The 24,115-nt window shown below is 41.6% G+C and overlaps 1 protein-coding gene across 3 annotated transcripts in view; it reads right to left on the bottom strand.

Moving 5' to 3' along the window:
• LAMC1 (laminin subunit gamma 1) overlaps positions 1–22,506 on the bottom strand; it is a 122,873-nt gene extending 100,367 nt beyond the window's left edge. For 2 of the 3 annotated variants that reach the window (XR_014814289.1, XR_014814290.1), the window contains exon 1: positions 21,578–22,506. Coding sequence is in view for 1 of the 3 variants with exons in the window: in NM_001271715.1 (NP_001258644.1) it covers positions 21,578–21,992 (415 nt within the window). In the remaining 2 variants the exon portion in view is untranslated. 3 annotated transcript variants of the gene reach the window in all.
• Between the last annotated feature and the right edge of the window lie 1,609 nt (positions 22,507–24,115).

Here is a 24,115-nt window from a genome sequence, read left to right as displayed (position 1 = left end):
ATTTTCCAGCACATAGAATGTAAAACAGATATACTGAATTGGAAAGAATAACACATAGAAACACATGTAAAATGCTACCCTCTAGAGATCTAATTTACTATTTTTTTTGTTTTTGTAGTTTTTTTTTGTTTTTTTTTTTGGTCTTTTTTTTTTTTTTTTTTTTTTTGCCATTTCTTGGGCCGCTCCCGCGGCATATGGAGGTTCCCAGGCTAGAGGTCAAATCGGAGCTGTAGCCATCAGCCTACGCCAGAGCCACAGCAAAGCGGGATCTGAGGCACGTCTGCAATGTACACCATAGCTCATGGCAACGCCGGGTCCTTGACCCACTGAGCAAGGGCAGGGATCGAACCCGCAACCTCATGGTTCCTAGTCAGATTCGTTAACCACTGAGCCATGACGGGAACTCCCTAATTTACTATTAATACTATGCAAACTCTTCTTGTTATACACAGGTTAAAAAATGCAACTGACAAAGAGAAGATCCAGAGTGATTTTTTTTTTTTTTTTAATTTGGTGAGAATAGGAGAGCATGGTGTTTCAGAAGACAGGAAACAAATTCCTTTACCAGGAAACAAAAACAAAAATATACACAATAAATCAAATTCTAAATTGGAGCTATCAAAAAAAAACCTCAAGAACGTTGGCATAAACTTTTTAAATAAACTTAAAAACCAAGACTTCTTTTACCACCATTAAACACATTTTTCAAAAAAGACTTCTGCCACAATTTACATTAATACTATAATTAGAATCAAACCAAGTATTAAGTCCTCTCCATTTCTACATATCTTCCCTAGGGGTGGTGTATATGCCATTCCACCACGGAAAGTATTAAGAAACTTACTGCTGAAATCTACTTAAAGAGCAGTGTGGGCAACAAATAGAGTTAATAAGGAAACATGGAAAACTTTCTCCAAATTCAATTTCTATTGTAACAGAGGCAAAGCTGACTAAAAATGTCAGCAAACACTTGTGGAGTACACACTAGGCACAAAAAGCTGTGTTACTATTGGAGATACAAAGAAACTTAAGATATAGTCCCTGCCCATCAATGTCTCCAACTAGTGAGACAACATACACACCAAAAAGTAACACAAGACAATCCTTAAAAAAGTATCAGCTGGTATTTTAGAAATGGGAGAGAGAATCTAGACCTAACTAATATGAGGATGAATTGCTGCAGGACGATTCTCTAGCCTACCGGACTCTTGCCCTCTTTTTAACAAGTATTTTGTAATGCCTCCCCTTCACCATCCCGAAAGAAATCCACTGGTTATATAACTTACAACATATAACTTCCAAGTGTTCTGTGTGTGTGTATGTGTCCCTACTTATAATGTAAAGTAGAAATTAAAAGGAAACATATGCATTTCAATGGATGAAAGCTCAGCGATTTACTACTAGAAGGCATAACTAAGCCATCAGACACTTGTACCAACTTACTACAAGATATTTGCATTTTCACCACTGCATTTGCATTTTATAGAATTCCCATTCTGTAAAAGACATACAGAAAATGAAGGGGCAGGGGTACAGGTGGACAGTGCAATAAAAATTGGTGTTACCAAAAGTATTAACTTCAGATTAGCCTGTATGTTTTAAGAAAAAAAGAAGTATCACTTTAACTGAGTAGGTATAACAAGTCAGGACAAGTTACAGACTGTCAACGTGGAAAACATGAGTTAGAATAATATATCTCTGCCAACTTTATCAGCATGATTCTTGTAAAATAGTCACCTAATCTTAATGATTTCATTGCTCCATAAGAAAAAACACATTGGCAGGACAGGCATGCTGGTAACTATTCATGCGCAGGAAAAGCTGTAAAAGCAAATTCCAAATTTCAACTGAATACGGTCAACACTTTTCTTGAAATTTGATATTTTAGAAAAAAGAGACTAAAAATACAAATACCCATACAGAATCACTCTGTGAGTGACAGAAGCATAGTGTGATCTACACATGTGGTGAATGGGCAACTTGAACTTCACAAGAGGTACTACTGGCAGGGAAATGACTTTCCTCACTGATGAACTAGCTCTTGCCAATAAGCTCAAAAACTATTTATTTACATGGTGGTTATGTTCATGGAAAATTATGTATAATAAAGTTATATGGGAAAAAAACTGTCTTTACATATAAAGACAAAGTTACGTTCTAGGCTCAGATATTTATAATCAGTTTTTTAAATAGCATAAACGTCCCATGAGAAATCACAAAGTTGGGCAGGATTTGGGCAGTTGTTGGTGGCATGAGACTGCCTCCTGCCCCCACTTCATTCCCTCTGCCTGCTGTCCACTAAACGCCCTAAAGGGACAGTACCACACACCTCCTGGGACTGCTTCTATGGAGCTTACAGCTGAATTCTGTAAAATACTGGGTCACTATGCAGTACACACACACACAAAACTTGTATTGGGGAAATAACAATAAAAAAATGTTACTTGAAAAACTCCAAGACAATCTTTCTACAAATTCCCACAGATTCACCACTTTGTTCTAAAACCTGTAAATTCAATCCACTTCTCAGATGATAGATTTCAAAGTGTATTAAGACAGTTTTAATGAGGGGGAAAGAGCTTAAAGTATATGACCCACATTCATAATAGGAAAATCGTGACAACAGGCCTAACACATCTCAGGAGCATGAGAAATTGACCCAACTCTTAAAGTCAATGGTGATTCAGTTATGAACACAAATTAAAACTTACTTCCCTCTGTCAGTGCTTCCTAGAGTTGCCACTGAAACACTACAAGAAGCATGACACTGTAATAACCTTTAAATGACACGAAGAAGGAATTTAAACACCTATTTTGCAAGACTTTTTTAAAACATTTTTTATTGTTATTTCCCCAATATAAGTTTTGTGTGTGTGTACTGCAGAGTGACCCAGTATTTTGCAGGACTTTATCCTTAGTGAAACAGAAAACTCTGAAAGTTTCAGTCTGAGAAACTCTGCTCTCCTAAATAAAGAAAAGTATTTAACTTGGCATTGTGAATCCTGGAAAGGAGCACAAGGCTTCTTAAAAATAAACAAAATTATGGTTGGTCTCAGCTATTTTTCTGGTCTTAAAAGAAAGTTTATCAGAACCAACAGGCAGGCAGGTCTTCTATCAATACTGTCCGAAACAAGGACGATGTCTTAAATTTTGAGAAAACAACTCAATGGACCTTCTCCAAAGATTGGTTAACACCCCTCTTCCAAACATTTTTCCAAAACAACAGTCAGAGACATTTAATTGTTCAGTTTAGCTCTATACTTCTGAGTTTAGAATTAAGTTTTCTGATTCATCAAGACAATCAGAAATATTCACATGTCTATGATTTCATGAGTCAAGTACCTAGCTCTAAGGCGATAACCTAATGGCTTAAAACATAGCTCTCCTCCTCAATGAGCTCATATGAAGAAACAAAATAAACACACATTTAAAATATTCCAGAACAGGATGGTATGCTCAAGTGATCCGTGAGTGATATAATAAGCGCTATTGTATCATACTTCTAGAATGCTGAAAAGAATTTATAGAGAAGGCAATTTCCTTTCAAAAGAAACTGAGATGGTAAAGCCCAGAGGACAACATGATACATATTTAGGCAAAGGGTGATCGTTTCGAAAGGACTCGGAGCAAATAAAGACAATGAGTCTAAGAAAAGAGCAAAAGATGTCAATTCAAGGAAACCACAATCTTTTAGAAAGTAAAAACAAAGCTGAAAGAACTCGAAAGGCAAAAGCCATCATGTACAACCATTTACATCATCATTCGCAATATAAGTCATTCTTTAAAGATTCCTAGAGACGCTAATTTATTACTGATTTAAAACAACTGAAGAGAAAGAAAAAAACAGCTGTGATAAGTAGGTAACTAGAAAGGGAGATGCATAAAGTACATCACTGAAACACCACAGATATCACTGAAATCATTTGCTTCTGAAAACAAGAAAATCGGAATCAACCTCCAATTCAAAAAGTATTCCAGGAGTTCCCGTCGTGGCGCAGTGGTTAACGAATCCGACTAGGAACCATGAGGTTGCGGGTTCGGTCCCTGCACTTGCTCAGTGGGTTAACGATCTGGCATTGCCGTGAGCTGTGGTGTAGGTTGCAGACGCGGCTCAGATCCTGTGTTGCTGTGGCTCTGGCATAGGCCGGTGGCTACAGCTCCGATTAGACCCCTAGCCTGGGAACCTCCATATGCCGCGGAAGCGGCCCAAAGAAATAGCAAAAAAGACCAAAAAAAAAAAAAAAAAAGTATTCCAGGACAGAGAGGTTCGCTCAATGTTCTGTAATAACCTATAGGGGGAAGAATGGATATATGGATATATGCATAACTGAGCCCCTCTGCTGTAAACGTGACACTAATACAACATTGTAAGTCAACTATACCCCCAATAAAACCTTTTTTAAAAAAGTATCCCAAACGAAATGACTTCAATGCAACCAGGCTGCTAACCAAGACATTGGAGAGGAAACTGAATTTCTACAAAATAAAAAATAAAAATAAAAAGTGAACTAGTGCCCACAGAGGAAAAGAAATACTTTCTCTTACAGTAAGTGATTTTTTTTTTTTTTTTGGTGCGAATTCAACTGCTACTGCTTCTTTGTAACATTTACTTAATGTTCTATTGGACCTCTGAATACTCTTACCATAATTTAATAACCCATCCACTCAAACTGTCTTAAAACATATCTGATAAAATTCATCCTTTCAATGAAATAAAAGTTGCTTAAATTAATGGACTTTATTCAATCATTTAGATAATAACTAATTTATCAAAGGCCTATTGTTTGCAGAGTTTTTATATAACCTTTTGTAGTTCTATTATCACTATCTATAAAAGTGGCGTAACTTACATAATGAAATGTGATAGTCTATAATCCTTTATCTGTGATTCTAAATTCAAAAAATTCTAAACAGCAGAGTAGTTCCATAACATTTGACAACAAAACAGGACTTGAACTAATGTGAAGCCCTTAAAGCCTTTCATGAGCCTTTAATTCATAAATGTGTGAAACATTTCAGTGCAGAGAGAGTAAAGTGTTTGCCTGAGGAGAAACTGCTGTGGGTGTTACATAATGTACATGAATTTTATTTAATTTATTATGATTTCATAAGTACCAAGCTCTAAGTCTCTGACTTAATGGTTAAAATATAGTTATTGCCCTCAAAGAATTCAACTCATATTGAAGGAAAAGATAAACATACATTAAAAAAGATTCCAGAACAAGACTGTATGTTCAAGTGGCCAGTCAGTGGTACAAACAATAGACACTGTTTTACTACCTCTGGAATTGGCTGTTTCCTTGTTTCTGAAGCACATGTGGATTTTAAAACAGCTTTGATTCATCCATCACAGCTGAAGGTAAACATGATCAGTACTCTCCAGTAAATCAGGACTTAAATGATCCCACAAGGATGTGCTCCTCCGAGATGAATCTGATACAGAGCTGGTCAGTGCGAGTCCCCCACACTAACACAGTGAGGTCTCAGTGCCAAGAGGACACCGTGGGATTGATTGAAACAGTGGTCTCAGAAGAAAAGGAATTGTGCAACAGTAGGGAGTAAAGGCTGCATGCTGAGAAGAGCAGGACAAGCACGCACCCCTTCTCTTCTGAAGACTTAGGGTGTGACGTCTGCAAAGAGCATGATTGCTAGTTTTTCTAGATCCGCTTCATAAAATTGCTAGCCATTGAGTAAGATATTCTGAAGAAGGCACTTCAGGAAGACCAAAACTCAGGAAAGAGGATTCTGCAGCACAGGAACTGGCAGGTACAACACCACAGTAGAGGGTTGGCATGCCAGGACCATTTGCCAAAACCAGTCCCCACCACCTCGCCACCGCCCCCGTCACTGGAAGAGATTCATGGCTGGACACATTTCCCAGCCTCCACTGCGTAGATGAGTGGCTGGGTGACCCATCACCCAGCTTCAAACACACATGAGGACAGCACCCTAAGGGATGGCAGATCACGAAGATGAAAGGACCCTGGGTCCCAGAACCCCTGTGTGGATCAGATATAACCTTCTGCCCTCTCAAGACTACCTCATGAAACAGAAACCTGTTTCTTTTTCTTTTTTTTTTTTTTATATATAGTTGCCTTACAATGTTGTGCCAATTTCTGACCTATAGCAAAATGACTCCGTCCTACAAATATACACACTTTTTTTTATATTATTTTCCATTATGGTCTATCCGAGGAGACTGGATAGAGTTCCCTGTGCTATACAGCAGGACCTTGTTGTTTATCTCTTCTAAATGCAATGGTTTGCATCTATTAATCCCAAACTCCACCTGTCCAATTTTGGTAATCCTATCTAAAAGGCAAACTCCGTCTTGGGAAAATCTAAACAAAATTGCCATTTCTCACTCTCATCTGCATTCTGTGGCTGTATGTAGCCTCATAGAAACAGGAATTCATTCATGCAGCAAACTTTTGAGCACTTACTACTATATGAAAGGTTTTATGCTATCCACTAGGAAAATAGGAGTCACTTAAAAAAAGAAAGCCGGAGTTTCCGTCGTGGCGCAGTGGTTAACGAATCCGACTAGGAACCATGAGGTTGCGAGTTCGGTCCCTGCCCTTGCTCAGTGGGTTAACCATCCGGCGTTGCTGTGAGCTGTGGTGTAGATTGCAGACGCGGCTCGGATCCCGCGTTGCTGTGGCTCTGGTGTAGGCCGGTGGCTACAGCTCCGATTCGACCCCTAGCCTGGGAACCTCCATATGCCGTGGGAGCGGCCCAAGAAATAGCAACAACAACAACAACAAAAAGACAAAAGACAAAAAAAAAAAAAAAAAAAAAAAAAGAAAGCCAAGGAAATCCTCCTCGGGTCAGGTCCTCTGTCCTGCATGCTTTTCACCCAGAAGGTAAACTCTAGGTCTTCTGTGCCCTATCTCCAGCACTTTGCAGTGCCTTCTCATAACAGGTGCTCAATAAATATTTGTTAGGTGAATGAATGAAGAAATCAGAAAATTCATCTTGTCCTCAATGCATTCAACCAAATGGGGGAAACAATACAATCTAGCACCTCTCACATCATAAGCAGGCAGTATGTTTAGTGATTTTTTAGAAATGAATGAATGCATGAACTCTAACCCTAACCCTAACCCTGATGGCAAATGCTAGGGAGGGACAGGAGGAAGGAGAAATCAAAATCTTCCCAGAGGAACTGAAATTTGCCATGAGTTCTAAAGGACACTTAGGGCGTAGCCAAATAAAGTAGGGAATCAAGAAAAGATGTAGCAACCATGCTACTGGAATATGTTTACTACGATTGGAACTTCAGGGCAGAGTTCCAATCACACAATGAACATAACTAATGCTCCTCTGAATATGCTGCTTCCATGAATTAAGCCAGAAACTGAATTCTTTTCTTTTGCATTAGCATCATGCTACGTGCTTTATTAAAACGCACTGCCATCAACGCGCACTGCCTCACTTCTTTAACTTTCAGATTTTTCATTTTTAAATCTAAACATCAGGATTTCTTTGACTAGTTCTAACAAATCCTCCATCATATAATCAAAGAATTTCAAGGTTGGCAGGAATCTGAAAGGTCACCAAATGAATGTTCTGGGAAGTCATTTATCTTGATCAGCTATAATCAGTTCTTTGCAGTCACATGGAATTTTTATCCTTCTTTTATAGCACTTTATATTTTGTTTCACAGTGTATTTGTCGACATACACATTCTTGCTCCCCCACAAGACATGCTTTTAATGTACAACCCACATTCTTCACCTCATGTTCTTCCCATGCTCAATAATCAAAGACCTGTACAAACTCAAACTGTAATCCAATCCCACCAGCTCCTGTGGTCCCTGTCAAGTCCCACCCATTTGCTTGTTCCTATGTACAGCCTCACTGCTACCCTATGACACCTTCTTTCCAAGACCCACAGTGATCCCCCCAGCAGGGGATCACCTCCTTCCTGGCTTTAACGCCAATGAGGCCATATTGCTTCCTTTTTTTCACCTCCATTTCTGTATATTTTATGGATTAGGACTTAAGACTCCAAATGTTTGGGGAAAGAAATGAAACAAGTCCCAAATAAACCTTCCCTTTTGTAAGCTGCAGCATGTCCCTAGCTCAGAAATTGTCAGATGTTTCCCTGCAGATGTTTTAAGCCTAAAATCATCAATGGCCTTTCCCGTTCCACCTTTTGTTCCTCTGACAAGGTTACTGGGCTTCCTCGAGACTTCCTGTTTGAATAACCACACACTCGGGTGGGTGTTCAAACTCCCATGTGTCCATTATTCACCATAAAAGAGACCTGAGGAAGTAACCAGGCAGTTGAACACAAAATGATGTATGAACAAAAACAGCTGTGTGTTAGCAGGATGGACAACAAGACAGCAGGGATCTAGACACTGCTGTGAATTTCAAAAACAAGATTTAGTCAGGCATGCTTAAAAGGCTGCTGATTCAGAGCATTAGCGGCTCATTTCATAATTGAGAATCACTGGAGATGTGACGAAGTCTTTTTAGCTACATCCACACAGTCTCATCCCAACACCACCCTTCCCAAAAGGCTCCGTTATGGGAACAAAGCTGCCTCTTCTTTCTCTCAAAGAAATGGCAATAGCAACCTAAAGCTTCCAACCAAAATTAATATTTATTTCCCAATCCAAAAAACAGATCCCCCTTCCCCAAGGAGCTTTCCTATAAAAAACACAGGAAAGCACAGATACAGATACACACAGAACACACAAAAAGCAGCACAGAAAACAAGCCTACATTCTCCAAACATCTGGAAAGTATGTTAATTTCCAGAATCGGTCCATCTTCTGATACCCTAGATGCATCATGCGTGTCTTGTGCCAGGATATAAGAACTTTAGACCAAAGCTTTGTCAGAATGGCCACAAAAAATGAATGCTCCCAGTTGCACCAGGAGTTGATGCTAACATTTCTTGGCATGCAGGAAAAATGCTGAAAACATCAGTAAACAAACCCGCTTGAGCCTCTAAAGCAATCTTGATAAACTAAACAAATTTTATTACAGCTGCATTACAGATGGTCCCACAAACTTTCACAATCTGCCGCAGAGTTGTAAGAATTTAGTATTCAATAGACTTTCTAGCCCATGAACTTATCTAAAATACTATAAATTCAAAACTATGCAGAGAGCCGCTCTAAAAGCTAATCCTAGAGGCTCAACCCCACAGAACATGACCCCTTTACCATGAAGGGGCAATCATGTGACCAAAGCAATTAAAGCATACAATTGCTCTTTTGGTTGCAAACTGTCTCTCCTACAATCTTCACAGTTAGCCCTGTGTTTCTTCCAAAAAAGAATACAATTTCGATGCATTTCGATACATTTCGATGAAAATGTCAGGATGCTTTTCCCCAGCAGATCATGACTTGGCATCTAAGTAATAATAATCTAAAAACTAACACCAAAACAATAAGAGATTGTCCTAGGTTCTATCAGAATAAGGTCCATAAGCAGCAGGAACCACTGGGGGAGGAACAGCAACGCTGAAGCACAGGTGTACAGATAAACTGCTAAACCAAGGCAACTGCACCCTAACTTCTTTGGTGAGAGATCAAACTAATTAAACCAGGGCTCATCCCTAAAACATATTTTTTTTTTACAGCTTAAACATTCCCAAGTTTCTTTCCAACTCCAAAATTATCCTAGTTAGCCACATATTTAAAATGCCGACATTCCAGAAAACTAAAGTCTAAGTGTTGTACAGGATACAGTCAGAAAACAAAACCCACTTCTGGATCTAATCATTTTACATTGCCAAGCTACTATACCTTATTCCTTAGTAGTTTCTGATAATAGGATGATCTCAGATTGTGAGAACATCTGGGCAGACCATTCCTGCCTCTAATCAGGATCTGTGCTGCCAGACCAGGAAAACATCACTTCCCAGGCCCTGCCCATAAACAGAAAGCTCAATAAAAGCTGCTCAACTCATTTTCATCAAGCTGTCACTACCCCTTTTGCAAAATCCGTGAAGCTCTTCTCTTGGAAAGACTTGAGATCCTTTTATTCTCGTTGAAGAAAGTTGATGGAAAAGCACTCAGAAAATACTTATGCTTCTATATTTTACCAATTGGCAAAAAGGGGTGGGAGAATTTTAAGCCCTATACTCAGCCCTCAAATGGAGCAGTGGATGTCAGCCTTCCCATAAGAAAGAAAACTGAGCATGTGAATTTGGGAGAGAAACCCAAAACGCAAAATCTAAGTAGGAACAATAATCTCCTTCTTCAGAGAAAAAGCAAAAAAAAAAAAATTTTTTTTTTTTAATTTTACGATACCTAGGGGTACCCTGATTGAACCTTAGCTTAGGAATGCTCTGGGGAAACTAAGGAGAGAGAGACAGAAACTAAGGAGATAGACACACAGATAAGATAAATTAGACAGACAGACAGAGCTGTAGATTTACAAACTAACCCATACAGAAATCAAAGTAAAGGGACAGCCACTTTTGAGTCTGAAAGATGAAACAGTGACAGAAATCTCCTAGGACCACAGTAGTTATTTATCAATAAAAGGTGGTTAGACCTATTGAGTTAGAAAACTTGAACAAAAAAGCCACCATATAAGAGATAAAAACTTACTTGAAGCAGAGGAAAGGAAATAAAACCTACAGATGGACCTGCCAGCCTTATCTTTAAGGATGTCAGATAAAGTAAGCAACTGAACTAAACTCAGCCATTCTCAACAACCAGAAAAGGGTCATGGATAAGGCAGGAAGGAGATAAGGTGGCATCCCCTTGACCACCCTTCAGGAATCAGGGTATGTGCTACCCTGATTTTCCTATCAGCAGACACTGACAAAACACAGGATCTCATTCCGAAATTCAGTAAATTCCTTAGAAATTCCTAGAAGCGTTAACAGCTAAATATAAAACCAGTGTAAGTACCCAAACCGTAGTATTTTCCCATTACCAACACTCCTCTGTTCTTAACAAATACAGGCAAAGCCCTTCTTAAAAGAAGCCATCCACATCGAGAACTCCTCAAGGAGAGATGTGTCAGAGATGCCAGGCTCAGTTCTTTGCTTTGGTAAACTTTCACTTCACGTCCCATCAAGGGCCCTCTCAGCTCTCTGTCACTTACCAGGTTTGTTCTAACATGGCAGGGTAGCAAGAGGATAATCCCTCCACAGCAGGTCTGGATTCCAACCTAAACTCAGCCTGCTGAGCTTCAGACCAGTGGCCAGTCATTTACATCATACCCACAGGGATAAGAGAAGTTCTCAAGATTGTTTGAAGGATTCAGAGAAGCAACCAAGAGGTGCTCAATGAAAGGTAATTTATTTTGTCACCTCGTCTTCATGATCCTCAGCTCACTGGAACCCAACCTCCATGTCTCCACTATTCCATGAACAGCAAACCAGAAAAAAAAAAAAAAAGAAAGAAAGAAAGAAAGAAAGAAAAGAAAAGAAGAAAGAAAAAAGAAAAGAAAAAGAAAAGGAAAAATGCTTTCATTATTATCTGGTTACTTTCAGATCTTTTTTTTTTTTTTTTATAGTTGATTTACAATGTTGTGTTAACGTTTAGTTGCTTACAGACCTTTAATCAAACGAATCACCCCTCCTGGGAAGTCCTACATTCATGTCCCCCACTTTTCTTCCAGACTCAAGGAGCTTTTCCTGGTTGACTGCCATTCACACTCTTCAAAGTGCTTTGCAGGTATTCCCTCAGCACTTTAAAAAGTTTCCAGTGAATTATTTTTACTGTGTTTATATTCTCCCACTTATTTCCTACACATGAACGTTTGTGTGTCTTACCCCCTCAAACACTTAACAAATTACCTGAGGATAAAGAGTTTCAGGGTTACCTACACATCCCATATTACAATGCCCATAATACGAAAAATGTTCTCAGCAAGAAAATAAGAACTTTCTTATTTACAAAAGAACTTTGTGCAGTAACTAATTAAACTAATTTAAACTTTGTCTATTAACTAATTAAAATCATAAATCAAACAGGCTCATCCCTTGAGTGGGTACGTCTTTTCACTTAGTTGGAAATACTGCATAAAATTTCATATACTCCTCTAAGAAAGCCACACAATTCAAGCTTCAGACTTATTATTCCTTAAAGGCTCAATGAGAAGAAGCCACTCCTCGGGACACGGGAAAGGAATGAAGATGGGGTTTTCACATTACACAGTTTACCATCATTTGTGGAACATTTCATTTGCACGGAAGAAATTAAGTAACAGGTTTTTAACCAGCAGATGCCATGGGACATTCTTAAAGAACTCTCTAAACCTGCCCCCCAAAAACAAACCTGCCCCTCTAAGTTTGTAGAGGGTACACCCATGTACCCTCTAAGCAGGTCAAACAGAACGTAAAGTCAGAGCTATTAAGGAGAGGGGAAAAAAATACTGTTCTTGAGCTATGTCTCTGAATACACAGACGGGCACCTCTGTAGTCACGGCCATGGGCGGTCATTCTGGTGAGCAGAAGCCTTCATACACACTGTAATTTACCACATGAAACAAAACTCACTGAGTCTCTAACTCTATACAAGACCACCTGTACTTTTTATTTCAAGAAAAAAATTTTAAAAGCAAGAAATGTGAAGGAGGCTGATTCTGAATTCTTATTCTAAAAATGTTCGAAACAAAAAGATGATAAAATTAAAAATCCAAAAAAGATAATAGAGCAAAAAATCCAAGGTTGACTTCAATATAACAGGAAGCAGCCATGCAGCTGGAAACAAAGAGTAAAAGAGGGGAGCTGAGGGAATACAGCTCCTAAAATCTTAAAAGAAATAATGTAAATCCCCTAATTCATCCCCCAGCCTTGCCACAAGGATCTCGCCCCACAGGAGATCTGAGAGCAACACTGTCTAAGAAAGAGAGAAATCTGCTTTATTTTACTTCCTGAATATACAGCTGCACAGGGCACCAGGCTGACTGGCCCCAGTTATTTCAGGCTGGTGCCCTGGAAGAGCCCATGGAAAGAAAAGCAGATGTACTTAATTAGTATCACCACAGTCTGGCACAAGATCCTAAAACCTTAGGGATATTTTTATAAATGCGTTTTCTGCTAACCCCTTTTAGCAAGCTGTCCATTTTAGGCTCAAATGAGCAAACATCTAACTATCATTTTACAAGAAAGGAGATGTTTGCAAATCCTAGCAAGGCTCTCTTATACATCTTAGAGCAAGAAACACAGGCTAGGTAATAGAAAACTAGCTCACAGTCACCTGGAAACGTTACCCTTTGAAACAGACAATTGAAGATAAGGAACAGACTAATCCCTTATTTTTAAAAAATTGTCTCTGGAATTTGGGGCAGTAAAAAATAAACAAACAGCTCTGCTCTAAACTTTGACACTTCCCCTAAAGCTCAAACAGAAGAGCAGAAGAGCTGTCAATTAAGTACAGCTGGAAACAAGGACCAGGGAAAGAAGCATCTGCTGGTTCTGCCACCTGGTAACTCTAGACAAATAAATGGTTATTTTTCTTTTTTTTTTTTTGTCTTTTTTTTGTTGTTGTTGTTGTTGCTATTTCTTGGGCCGCTCCCGTGGCATAAGGAGGTTCCCAGGCTAGGGGTTGAATCGGAGCTGTAGCCACCGGCCTACGTCAGAGCCACAGCAACGCAGGATCCGAGCCGCATCTGCAACCTACACCACAGCTCACGGCAACGCCAGATCGTTAACCCACTGAGCAAGGGCAGGGACAGAACCCGCAACCTCATGGTTCCTAGTCGGATTCGTTAACCACTGCGCCACGACGGGAACTCCTAAATGGTTATTTTTCTTCTGTCTAATCACTTTAATGTCATTCTTCACTATTCTGCAGAGAAGGCATACCTTAGTATGCCCATCTTCTAATTAAACTAAATTTAATGAATTAGTTTAAATGAATTAAACTAAAAATGATGCCACACAATAAGCAAATAAGACATTTCATTGCAACCCTTGCCCAAAACTGCTTAGTAATACCCTTTAAGGGTCTATTTCAACCACTGACACGTGAATATATATTTTAACATAAACTTTAGGTCCATTTCTAAAGAAAAACATACAATACTAACACAAAAGTGTCACACAATATTAACATTAAAATTTAAACGTGAGATTCAAATTGGAGCAGGTAGTTTACTCCTAAAATTTATCCACCTAACTTCAAATCATAGAAAAGTTTAATTTTTACCCCCAAAAATGACAATCATAGATGTTTCAATTCCCTATCAGTTCCATCCCAAGTTAGTACATTCCTTTAAAGCTAGAGAAATAAAACCACCATGTACCACATTTACAGAGGTATACATCTCAAGAAAATGGAGAGATGGGCTTGATAAAAATAAATACAAGTTCCACATGTTGCTGAGAAGAAAGTAAATTATTGTGTGGGGTTTGGAGATGTCTTATAATTTAGGCATTCATTTATTTACTCCCTCTCTCTCTCTCTCATATATGTAAAAGCAAGGGCCCCACCCGCATCATATGGAGGTCGAATTGGAGCTGGAGCTGGAGCCGCTGGCCTACGCCACAGCCATAGCAACACTGGATCCGAGCCGTATCTGCAGCCTACACCACAGCTCACGGCAACTCCAGATCCTAAACCCACTGAGCAAGGCCAGGGATTGAACCTGTGTTCTCATGGATGCTAGTCAAATTGGTTTCCGCTGAGCCATGATGGGAACTCCACCTTCATATATTTTTGGAACACTATGCCAGACACATTGCTAAGGACTAGAGATATGAACCCTCCAACCTCCCTCCGAATGGTAAGTGAATGTCTCTGTCTGTGCAGTTTTTACATAGAAGCTTATTATATAAGGAGTTCCCATTGTGGCTCAGCAGTTTAAGAACCTGACACAGTGAGGATGCAGGTTTGATCTCTGTCCTCACTCAGTGGGTTAGGGATCCAGCACTGGCACAAGCTGTGGTGTAGGTTACAGATGCAACTCGAATCCAGCATTGCTATGGCTATGGTATAGGCTGGCAGCTGCAGCTCCAAACTGACCCCTAGCCTGGGAACTTCCATATGCCACAGAAGTGGCCACAAAAAGAATAAAATTAAAGTACAATTCCCTTTTTTTTAAAAAAAAAATGTATTATATAAGTTTGAATGGTCAGTCTAGAGCAGAGGTCACCAAACCTCTAGAGAGTCAATTAGTTAAGATTTTAGGCTTTGTGGGCCAGGACATACTCTTAAAATTACTCAACTCTGCCTTTGTAGTGCAAAAGCAGCCAGAGATATGTTAATGATGAAATGAACTTGACTGTGTCCCAAAAGAACTTTATGGATACTAAAGTTTTAATTTCATATCATTTCCACATGTCACAAAACATTCTTCTTCTTCTGATTTTTTTTTTTCCCCCAAGGGCTGCACCTGCTGAATGTGAAAGTTCCCAGGCTAGGGGTTGAATCTGAGCTGCAGCTGCCAGCCTACGCCACAGCCATAGCAACGCCAGATCTGAGCCAAGTCTGCGACCTATACCACAGCTCACAGCAAAGCCAGATCTTTAACCCACTGAGCAAGGCCAGGGATCAAACCCATACCCTTGTGGATACTAGTTGGATTAAATATGTAAAAACCATTCTTAGCTCTTGGGCCATAAAAAAACAGGTGTCGGCCCAGGGCTGGATTTGGCTAGTGGGCTATAATTTGCCCACCCCCAATCTAGAGACCTAGGTCTCTACACCTAAGCCTCAAGTTTCACGAGGTCAAGGCAATGTCCAGTGAATCATTATACATGCAGGAATCTGTATGATGCCAAGACATAGCATGCAATTAACTAACATTAGTTATATTCAACTGAACTAAAGTGATGACTAAGTCCCCGGCCCTACCTTCAAAGACGTCATGATCTAGAAGTGGAGACAGACAAGTAAAGAAGCAGCTAATACCATGTGATAAGTGCTGTGAATAAGACACCTAATCCAGGCTAAGGAGCAGGATGGAAAGGGCTGAAAGAGAGAAACGGGAGAAGGATTCCTGAAGATGGTGACTCCTGGGAGGAGTTTTCCAAACCAAAGAAGCACCCCTTTGAGAATGTGAAATGACAAAAGATAAGCCTAGAGGTTAAAAAGGTCCAGATCCTAAAGTACCTTATACATCAGGCTAAGGAGTCTGACCTTTAACCTAAAGGGTTGAGGAACCACTTCATAATTTTTAGCTGAGAAATGATATCATCAGATTTGCATTTTAGATCTATTGTTCCGTCCCAAGTGTGACTGTCCAAAGAGAAAGAGCAAAACTGGAGGCAGAGAGACCACCAATTAACTGTGAAGTTGTTGCAGTAATGGAGCTAAAATTCAATGGGCAGCTACAGTAAAGCAGAGATAAAAATAAGGATTCCAAAGACATATCGGATGGAGTTCCCCTCATGGCTCACTGGTTAGCGAATCCAACTAGGAACCATGATGTTGCAGATTTGATCCCTGGCCTTGCTCGGTGGGTTAAGGATCTGGCGTTGCTGTGTACTCTGGTGGAGGTCACAGACAAGGCTCAGACCCCATGTTGCTGCGGCTGTGGCTTAGGCCAGCAGCTACAGTTCCAAATTGACCCCTAGCCTGGGAACTTCTATATCTTGCAGGTGTGGCCCTAAAAAGACAAAGAAAAAAAAACAGGAAAAAAAAAAAAAAAAGTGGTGGAGTTAAGAGCTGTGCAAGGTCTCCCAGCATTGGATCCTATTTGCTGGCCAACGGAGTAATCTTTACTGATGAAAGCCTATCAAGCTCGGCTTGTTCATGAAAGACTTGGCAAAAGACTGTTTGAAACCCTCAGGTTAAATAGTAGTGCTGTTCATTAAGATACAGCTTTGAACTGGGTAAGACAATAAGGAATGGCCTCTGGACATCCCAAACTGACCACAACCAACAAGCTTTTAGGTTTGGAGAAACAGCTGTCCTGGAGATACAAATTTAGGAATTTTTTTTATTTGCCACCAGTAAAATGAAGACTTGGGATCAAGAGTTCATTCAGAAAGAGTGAGTGGCATGAAAAAGAAAGGAATCCAGAATATAAGTGAAAAGAACAGAGGGAAAAGGAGGAAAATCCAAGGAATCTGGGATCCCTGAATCAGTGTGTACATGAACTTACATTTTTAAAGTTGCCCTGGAATAAACGAGTCATTCTTTTGGAAGATTTTTTAGAGAAGCTAAGAACTGCAAGAGCTAGCATGTTCCACTGAGGAATCAAAAACCTACCTCCACCAGGATTTCCGGCAAATCACAACCTCAGGATTCTCATCTTTGCCTTCCTTCACTGAGTTGTAAAAATTGAATCAGTGATAAACTAGAGGCTTTATAAACTTTAAAACATTATAAAGGCCCTCCTGATTTATTACTGCATAATGGCATTACATCTGGGTATGAAAATTCCATCTAATAGTATATAAACCTCTGAAGACAGGACTTTCAATCTTCTACATCTTTCTACCAGGTACTGTGCCATGTATTTAGTAAGTATTCAAAGCATGTTTGCAGAATATTTGGCAGTAACATTCAACTGTATACACCGGGGAAGAGGGCATAGCAAAAGGCATATCCAACTCCCTAAAAGGATTTAGAATTCAACTAGTCAAACTTTATCCCTCCCACAACTGTGGCCAATGACAAAATAATAGGGGGAGGAGGGCCGATAGCTCCAAATTCTCTCCTAATGTATAAATTATTTTTCTGAATGCTTTAGAAACATGAAGAAGGTATTTACAGAAAAAGCAGTGAATCGTTGATCAGGAAAACAGCCAACAGCAACTTTACAAAACTGTGTTCAACAACTGCTGGCCATTAAAGAACAGCTCCTTCACGTCTCAAGTTGAAACCTGCAAAATGTAAATCAGGCCTTTGTAAGACAAACGAAAATAGTGTCCCCTCAGGGTGCACAAATACCACAGCGAAGTCACCAGAGTGAACTATTCCCTGACAGAGGCAGAACCTACCTTTCGATTTTCCTGAGGGAAAAAAAAATGCTGTTTGTTTCATGTTAAATATACATGAAGAGGACCCAACAGAATAAAATGTAATATCCTTGTACATCAATTATTCTGATATAGACACATAAAAATGATATTTAGATAAAGCTTAAAAGCATCATTTAATCACTATTTGTTCCTAAAGCTTATGAGGAGCTTAGAAACTCATCAGGTCTTGATGCAAATTTTAGGAGTTCCATAAACTTTGACTGAGTTGGTTTTAGAGGCACTCTCTTCCTTGATCTAATTGTGTTTAGAAAGAGGGAAAGCTACCTTCCTCCAGGATCAGAACCCAATCTGCCAAGTTGCCATCCACAATGACTATTAATTAAAGGCATGGTTTAAGAAAAGGCAAATTCTCAGCTACAATCTTACTATCGACTACCCCACCGACAAGGATAAAACTTATTATGACTTATTATAAAAGACAATAGCCAAACTTTTAAAAAGTTATAGAGAAGTTAGGAGAGAAGATCCAGAAGTTAAAGGCAAAATAAGAACGATTTCTTTTTAGAAAAGGTGCCTGGCCGAGACTTCTCTCAACAGGCAGAAAATGCAGTTCTGATTTCCACAGCAACTTTAGCTCATTATATCTAAGGATACATTGCACCCTGCACCCTGGATTACTGCATATAGTGCTTAAGACATGACTGCTTCCAGAATCAACCCTAATTTTCCTGGCTTTTGTACAAGTGATGATAATGGCATAATCATCTAATTTGTACTTGCTATCTGTTAAAATAAGCCGTACCTCCTCAAAAAAAGGTACCAGTTTAAATGATTGCATAATTTTACACATACATGTGCATGCATGAAGAGTTTCAGGGAGGTTACATAAGAAATTGCGAGTGACAGTCTTCAGAGCAACTTAGCAATTGGAGAGGAAGACTCTCGAGCCATCACACTTACTGTTTTAACTCACCATGTCATGATTTACCTTCACAATAAAAAATGACTTACAATCAGTGGCAAAATATGTGTGTGTCTTGTGACTAAGTGCAATCTGACTTTGCTTATTGTAGAATTTACTGAGTTTAAAGGTCAACATCAAAAGTAAGGCGAGAAAAGTGGCGGCTAGACCCAGTTCTTTCACACTGCTCACTCCGAGCTTCACATGCTCTGTAAGGGCAAAGCACAATATGCATCACTTGGTTAAGGGTATGTGAAATTTGAACTGGACGGGAGATTTAATAGATGCACAAACAGTCATGGTCCTTGAATTCATGGGAAATAATGAGTTTGCTAGAGCCCATGGAGTAACTGGAGTGAGCGAGTGAATATGCTGAATATCAGAACACAGTGATACAGAAAGCCTTGCCTATCTGCCATAAGTTATAGATCATAACATGCACGAATACATACATCGTTGTTATTAAAAGAGAGGGGAGAGACAGAGAGGTTGAGACATCAGCCCCACTACACACAAATCTCTCTTCCCTTCCCCACCTTTTCCACCACACACAGTTTCCTCCAGGACAGCATTTCTGATCCAAGAAGTACAATAATTTTTAGAAACGTTTTATTTTTAGAAACTAAAACAATAAGTGTTAGTCAAGCTTTTAGAAACTGTCTCTCAACAGTTTAAAGTAAATGGTTTTTACAGTACAATACTTAAGTGAAAACGCTTTCAAATAACTTTTTGTTACTTATACATTTTAAATCTATAGTTTGACGCACTTCATCTAGCAAGAGTATTACTAAAACCTGAGGAATTGTTCAGCAAAACAAGTTCACGTAACATTTTTAGTGTAAAAAGTCACGTTAAGAATTCTAGCTAAGATCTCTTTAGCCCTTTTAATCACTAGGATCCAAAGCTCATATATCTGCCTCACAGTACCAGCAACCTAACTTGACAGATACTGTCTTAGCGAACACATTATCTTGGTAACAGGGAAGTGATCACCAAGTAATCTACCCACCTCTACAATCACCTGAAATAACCTTTTGCTACACAGTGCTCACAGCAGAAAATTCAGAAGGCCAAGACTGACAGCCTGGTCTTTCCCTAAATAAGAGATGCTTAGTCAGACATTTTCAATTGCATCTCAGGTATTTGAGACATCAAGGCCAGGCTTTTGCTTTGAAATTTTTACTATTTCAAAAGAGATTAAAATAAGACTTCGTGGGCATTCAAAATGCAACACTTTACCAAAACAAAATTTTAAAATAACTGAATACAAATTTCATAAATAATTTTGGCCCAGTTTAAAAATGTAACACTTAGGAGAAAATAGCTAAAGAGCATCCCCACAAAGTCTTAGGAGGCCCTAGGTCACTTGCAAAATCTTTAAAAAGGCACATACACATTCCAAGACACTGCTTAGTTCTGTTTCCAATACCTCTGAAAAACTGAACTCAGTTTTCTTCTTCCATCTCTGAAAAACAGGTGCGTCAGTTTCATTGATGAACTTATTTTCAAGAAGTTTCATCTTTCTAATGACTTATCTACAAATAAAATATTTACTAAGAAGATGCTAAACACTGCTTTTCTAAAACTTACTCCATACACAGTAATTTAACTCCGCTTTTCAAAGTACTTTTATAAATCATATTCTTTCTCTGGAATCTTGACACTTACATAAAGTGTAATTAATGTACCAGAGAACAGTGGAAAGAAAAGTACAAAACCACAACCAAAAGAACCATGTGCCTACCAAACATTCCTTTCAGAGGTTCCCCAAATAATGTTACTAGCCTTACAGAATTAACCTGCCTTGACAGAAGAATGGCTTGGCACTCTGTTCTCTCTGGAAGTTCATTGCTATCAGCTACGGTAAAATCACATCTTTCAAGGCCACAGAGAGTGAAGCTCTACACCTCAAATGTCAGTTTCTCGCATGTTACTCTGTTAAACACAATAATGAATCACTGCACTTGTCTATTTCACTGATGAAGAAAAACTGACCCAGATCAAACATGATCTGTAATACTGTGGCAACAACATGTCCATCCTCGTCCACCACCCAGCAGTGAAGTTTTCTATACATCCCTTTCCTGATTTCTAAAAGGTTATTTACACATCTTTCCACACTTACTTTGAATCAAAGCAAAAGGGAAGACAGTAAGGAGAGCCTTTTTATCCAGGGACAAAACTGTACCCAACAACCACAGCGAGTTGCAGAAACCTCCTTTTGTTTTCTCTGTCCCAAGATTAGCAGTGAAATCGCTTTGGGACCCTCAATTAAAGTTGAACAACCTTAAAGAACAATAACTTTAAAGTTGAACGTCTATTTTAATTACACATAGGCAACAGCGACAGTAAAGGCATTTGCTCCCCTCAAATCCCCTTAGACCCTTTCCTCTCTAGCTTATTCAGCAGAGCAAACAGCAATCATCCTCAACGCGGGAGAGAAAAACATTTAAACAAGGTAGAAGTGCTTAAAGAGAACAAGCGATTAACGTTTCGGAAAAGAATGAACAAAACGGCCGAAATGACAAATAATCAAGGGAGAGAAAACCCCGGTTAAGAGTAGGAAGGCAAAGAGATGCTGGCGGGAAGCCTCTTGGCTAGCGGGACGTTTAGAAGGTGGAGAAGGGAACCTCTGAGTGGCCCATGCCGGGGAGCAGAAAGCCAGCATGCGGCTGTTTGGACCCCGCTTTGATTCAAAGGTGAAGCGGGCCAGGGAGCTGAGCTGCTGGCGAGCAGTAGTAGGGGACAGGGCTGTCACCGCTTACCCAGGTGCAGCGTGAGGTTGATGGAGTTGGGGTACTGCACGCCGGCCAGCATGGTCTGGCTCTGCCACCAGGTGGTGTCGGCCTGGTTGTTGTAGTCGGTCAGGAAGGCTGCCCCGTGCTGCAGGTGGGGCTGCCCGGCGTCGCACAGGTGACAGGACTTGGTGACCCCGGTCACCCCGGTCTGCACACAGTACTCCTCAGGCGGAGTCCCGCACGTGTTGGTGGCCACCACGGTCACGTTGAAGGCGGCGTTGACGAACTCGGGCATGCAGCGTTGCGCCCGCCCGCCCTCGTCCGTGCACTCGTCCATGGCTGCCCGGGCGCAGCCGGCCGTGGCGGCCGCCAGCACAACCAACACTGGCCAGAGGCGGCCCCGTGGCCGCAGCGCCGGCGCGGCCCTCGTGCTGCTGCTCATCCCGCCGCCCGCGCTCAGGGCCACAGCAAAGGCAAGGGCGCGTTGCTCCAGCCCGGCGGCGTCCCTCGGAGGCCGCTCCGCTGGCTGAGCCTCGGGGCCCAGGCGCCGGACTCTCCGGACGGGCGGTGGCGGGGGCTCGCGCCGAAGAGACGGGCCGGTGGGTGCCCCTAGCGAGGACTGCACGGCTCGCTGACCACTGCCCCGCGCGCCGCCTCCGCGCTTCCCGCACCTACCCGGGACACAGCCCGCACTCGCCGCCGACCCCCGACTTCCGAGCGCGTGCCCAAGTGCGCGCCCCCGAGGAGGAAGGAGCAGGGGGTGGGATCGGCAGGGTTGGGTGGGGTCTGGCCAAAGAGAAAGCCCAAACCAGGCGTCCTTTCAGCAGTTCGCGCGGCCCCCGCAGCTGCTCCTCCACTCTCCGCGCGCCGTGGACTGCGCGTCCGCCCCGGCGACTCGCGGCGGCGGCGGCGGGGGCGGCGGCATCTCGTGCTCGGGCCCGCGGCGCGCGATCGGCGGGGGAGGGGCCTTGAGGGGCGCGAGGGGTGGGCGGGGAGCCGGGAAGCGGGAGGAGTAGGGAGGGAGGGACGGCGGGGCGGTGCATGCCGGGAGGGAAGGGGAGGCTGCGGAGAGCCAGCGCCCCGCAGGAGGGAGACGCCGGGGTACCCCGGGGTCCTGTCCACGGAGACTCCGATTTCGGGAGGGGTCAACGAAGGGGGCGTAAAAGGGGCGACGCCAAATCGGCGATGTCGCTCGGCGTGGGCCTTTGGGCCCGGCGCCCGGGCCGCTGAAACGCGGATCCCCGCCCCGCCAGGTGTCGGTCCCTGAGTCCAGTGGGCCGCGCCCTGGGGCGGGGACCCGAGGGACCTAAACGCGGGGACTGCCCGCAGACTCCTACCCAAGCCGGCCGCCCCGGGAATGGCCTCAGCTGCGCGGGGCTGGCTCCAGAGCTTTCCGAGGAGAGGTCCCGGGGTGTCAGGGGGCTGCCACGGTCCCCAGAGAATAAAGGGCCTGGTCGAAGCATCAAAATGAGTTTTCTGAAGCCGGTTTCCTGCCTCTGAATTAAAGTATAACCAGTCGTTTAACAGGGGCATGGAAGGAAGTGAAAAGGCTGGGAATGGAATGACATTTTTCCCTTGGGTACGCAGACCCACTGCGAAATTCTTCCACTGTGTTGTTTATGTTCCCCAGCTTGCCTTTAAAAGACTCGAAATTATCTGGCTCTGACATCCTCCTTTTCGGGCCTGCTGAGTCACGGAATATTCTCCGTGCCAGAATGACTCAGTTCACAGAACCTGAGCCAGAAGATCATGAGGTTTAGTCCGAGATCAGAACCTGGGCGCTTACCCAGTGCTGATACGACAGGCAAAGACGCGAAGGGAGGGTGCTGTAAAAGTGGATGGCCCGAGGGCGGCGGGTTTTAAACTTTTGGCGTCCCCAAGCAAAGTGGGTGTTCTTCGGGATGCTCTTGAGACGGTTTGAGGAAAAAAAAAAAAAAATCGATCCTAACAGTAAAGTGAGAATAATAAATACGCTGGGGAGGAGTGGGAGGCATACCTAGTTTTGGACCCAGTAGTCCTGTTAAGAGAGGGGTAATGGGAATGTGATAAAATGAAATAAGTAAATGTTAGGTTACTGTGGTTGGTTGGGGTCAGTGTTAAATCTAGGAGGACCTTAAGGATAATGGGAGGACGATGGGTTAGGGGACTTACCAAAATGGTGAGTCTGCTTAGGATATACATAGACCACTTATATTTTTAATTTATTTGATGAGATGGGTGGAGATTATGCATGGCTGAGTCTCTAACTGCTCACCCCTTGCCATTGACTCTTTGGGTGAAGAAAGCTGTGGAACTGTAACAATGTTTTAATCCTTTCATGTTTGCCTGGGAATAAAATAAATGCATTCATTTATACTTAGAGGGGATGACAGTCTCTCTCGGTCCTTGATTGTTCTTGAGAACAGACGAGGGCATAAAGGACAAAGATAAGGATTTCAGTTGTGAATAAAGCTACAGATAATTTTAATAAGTATATTTAAATACATATATTAATGCATTTGTCTTATAAATTTTAAGTATTTTATTAGGTAATAGCAAACCAAACAGTGGGTCTCCTTTTGTTTT

This window comes from Sus scrofa, chromosome 9 (assembly GCF_054392235.1).
Source record: "Sus scrofa isolate SSC_HxYL_T2T_F1_AM1 chromosome 9, Sscrofa_HxYL_maternal_Yorkshire_Landrace_v2.0, whole genome shotgun sequence".
NCBI lineage: Eukaryota > Metazoa > Chordata > Mammalia > Artiodactyla > Suidae > Sus > Sus scrofa.
The sequence above is the reverse complement of the archived record's forward strand: the minus strand, read 5'-3'. Positions and strand labels throughout refer to the sequence as shown.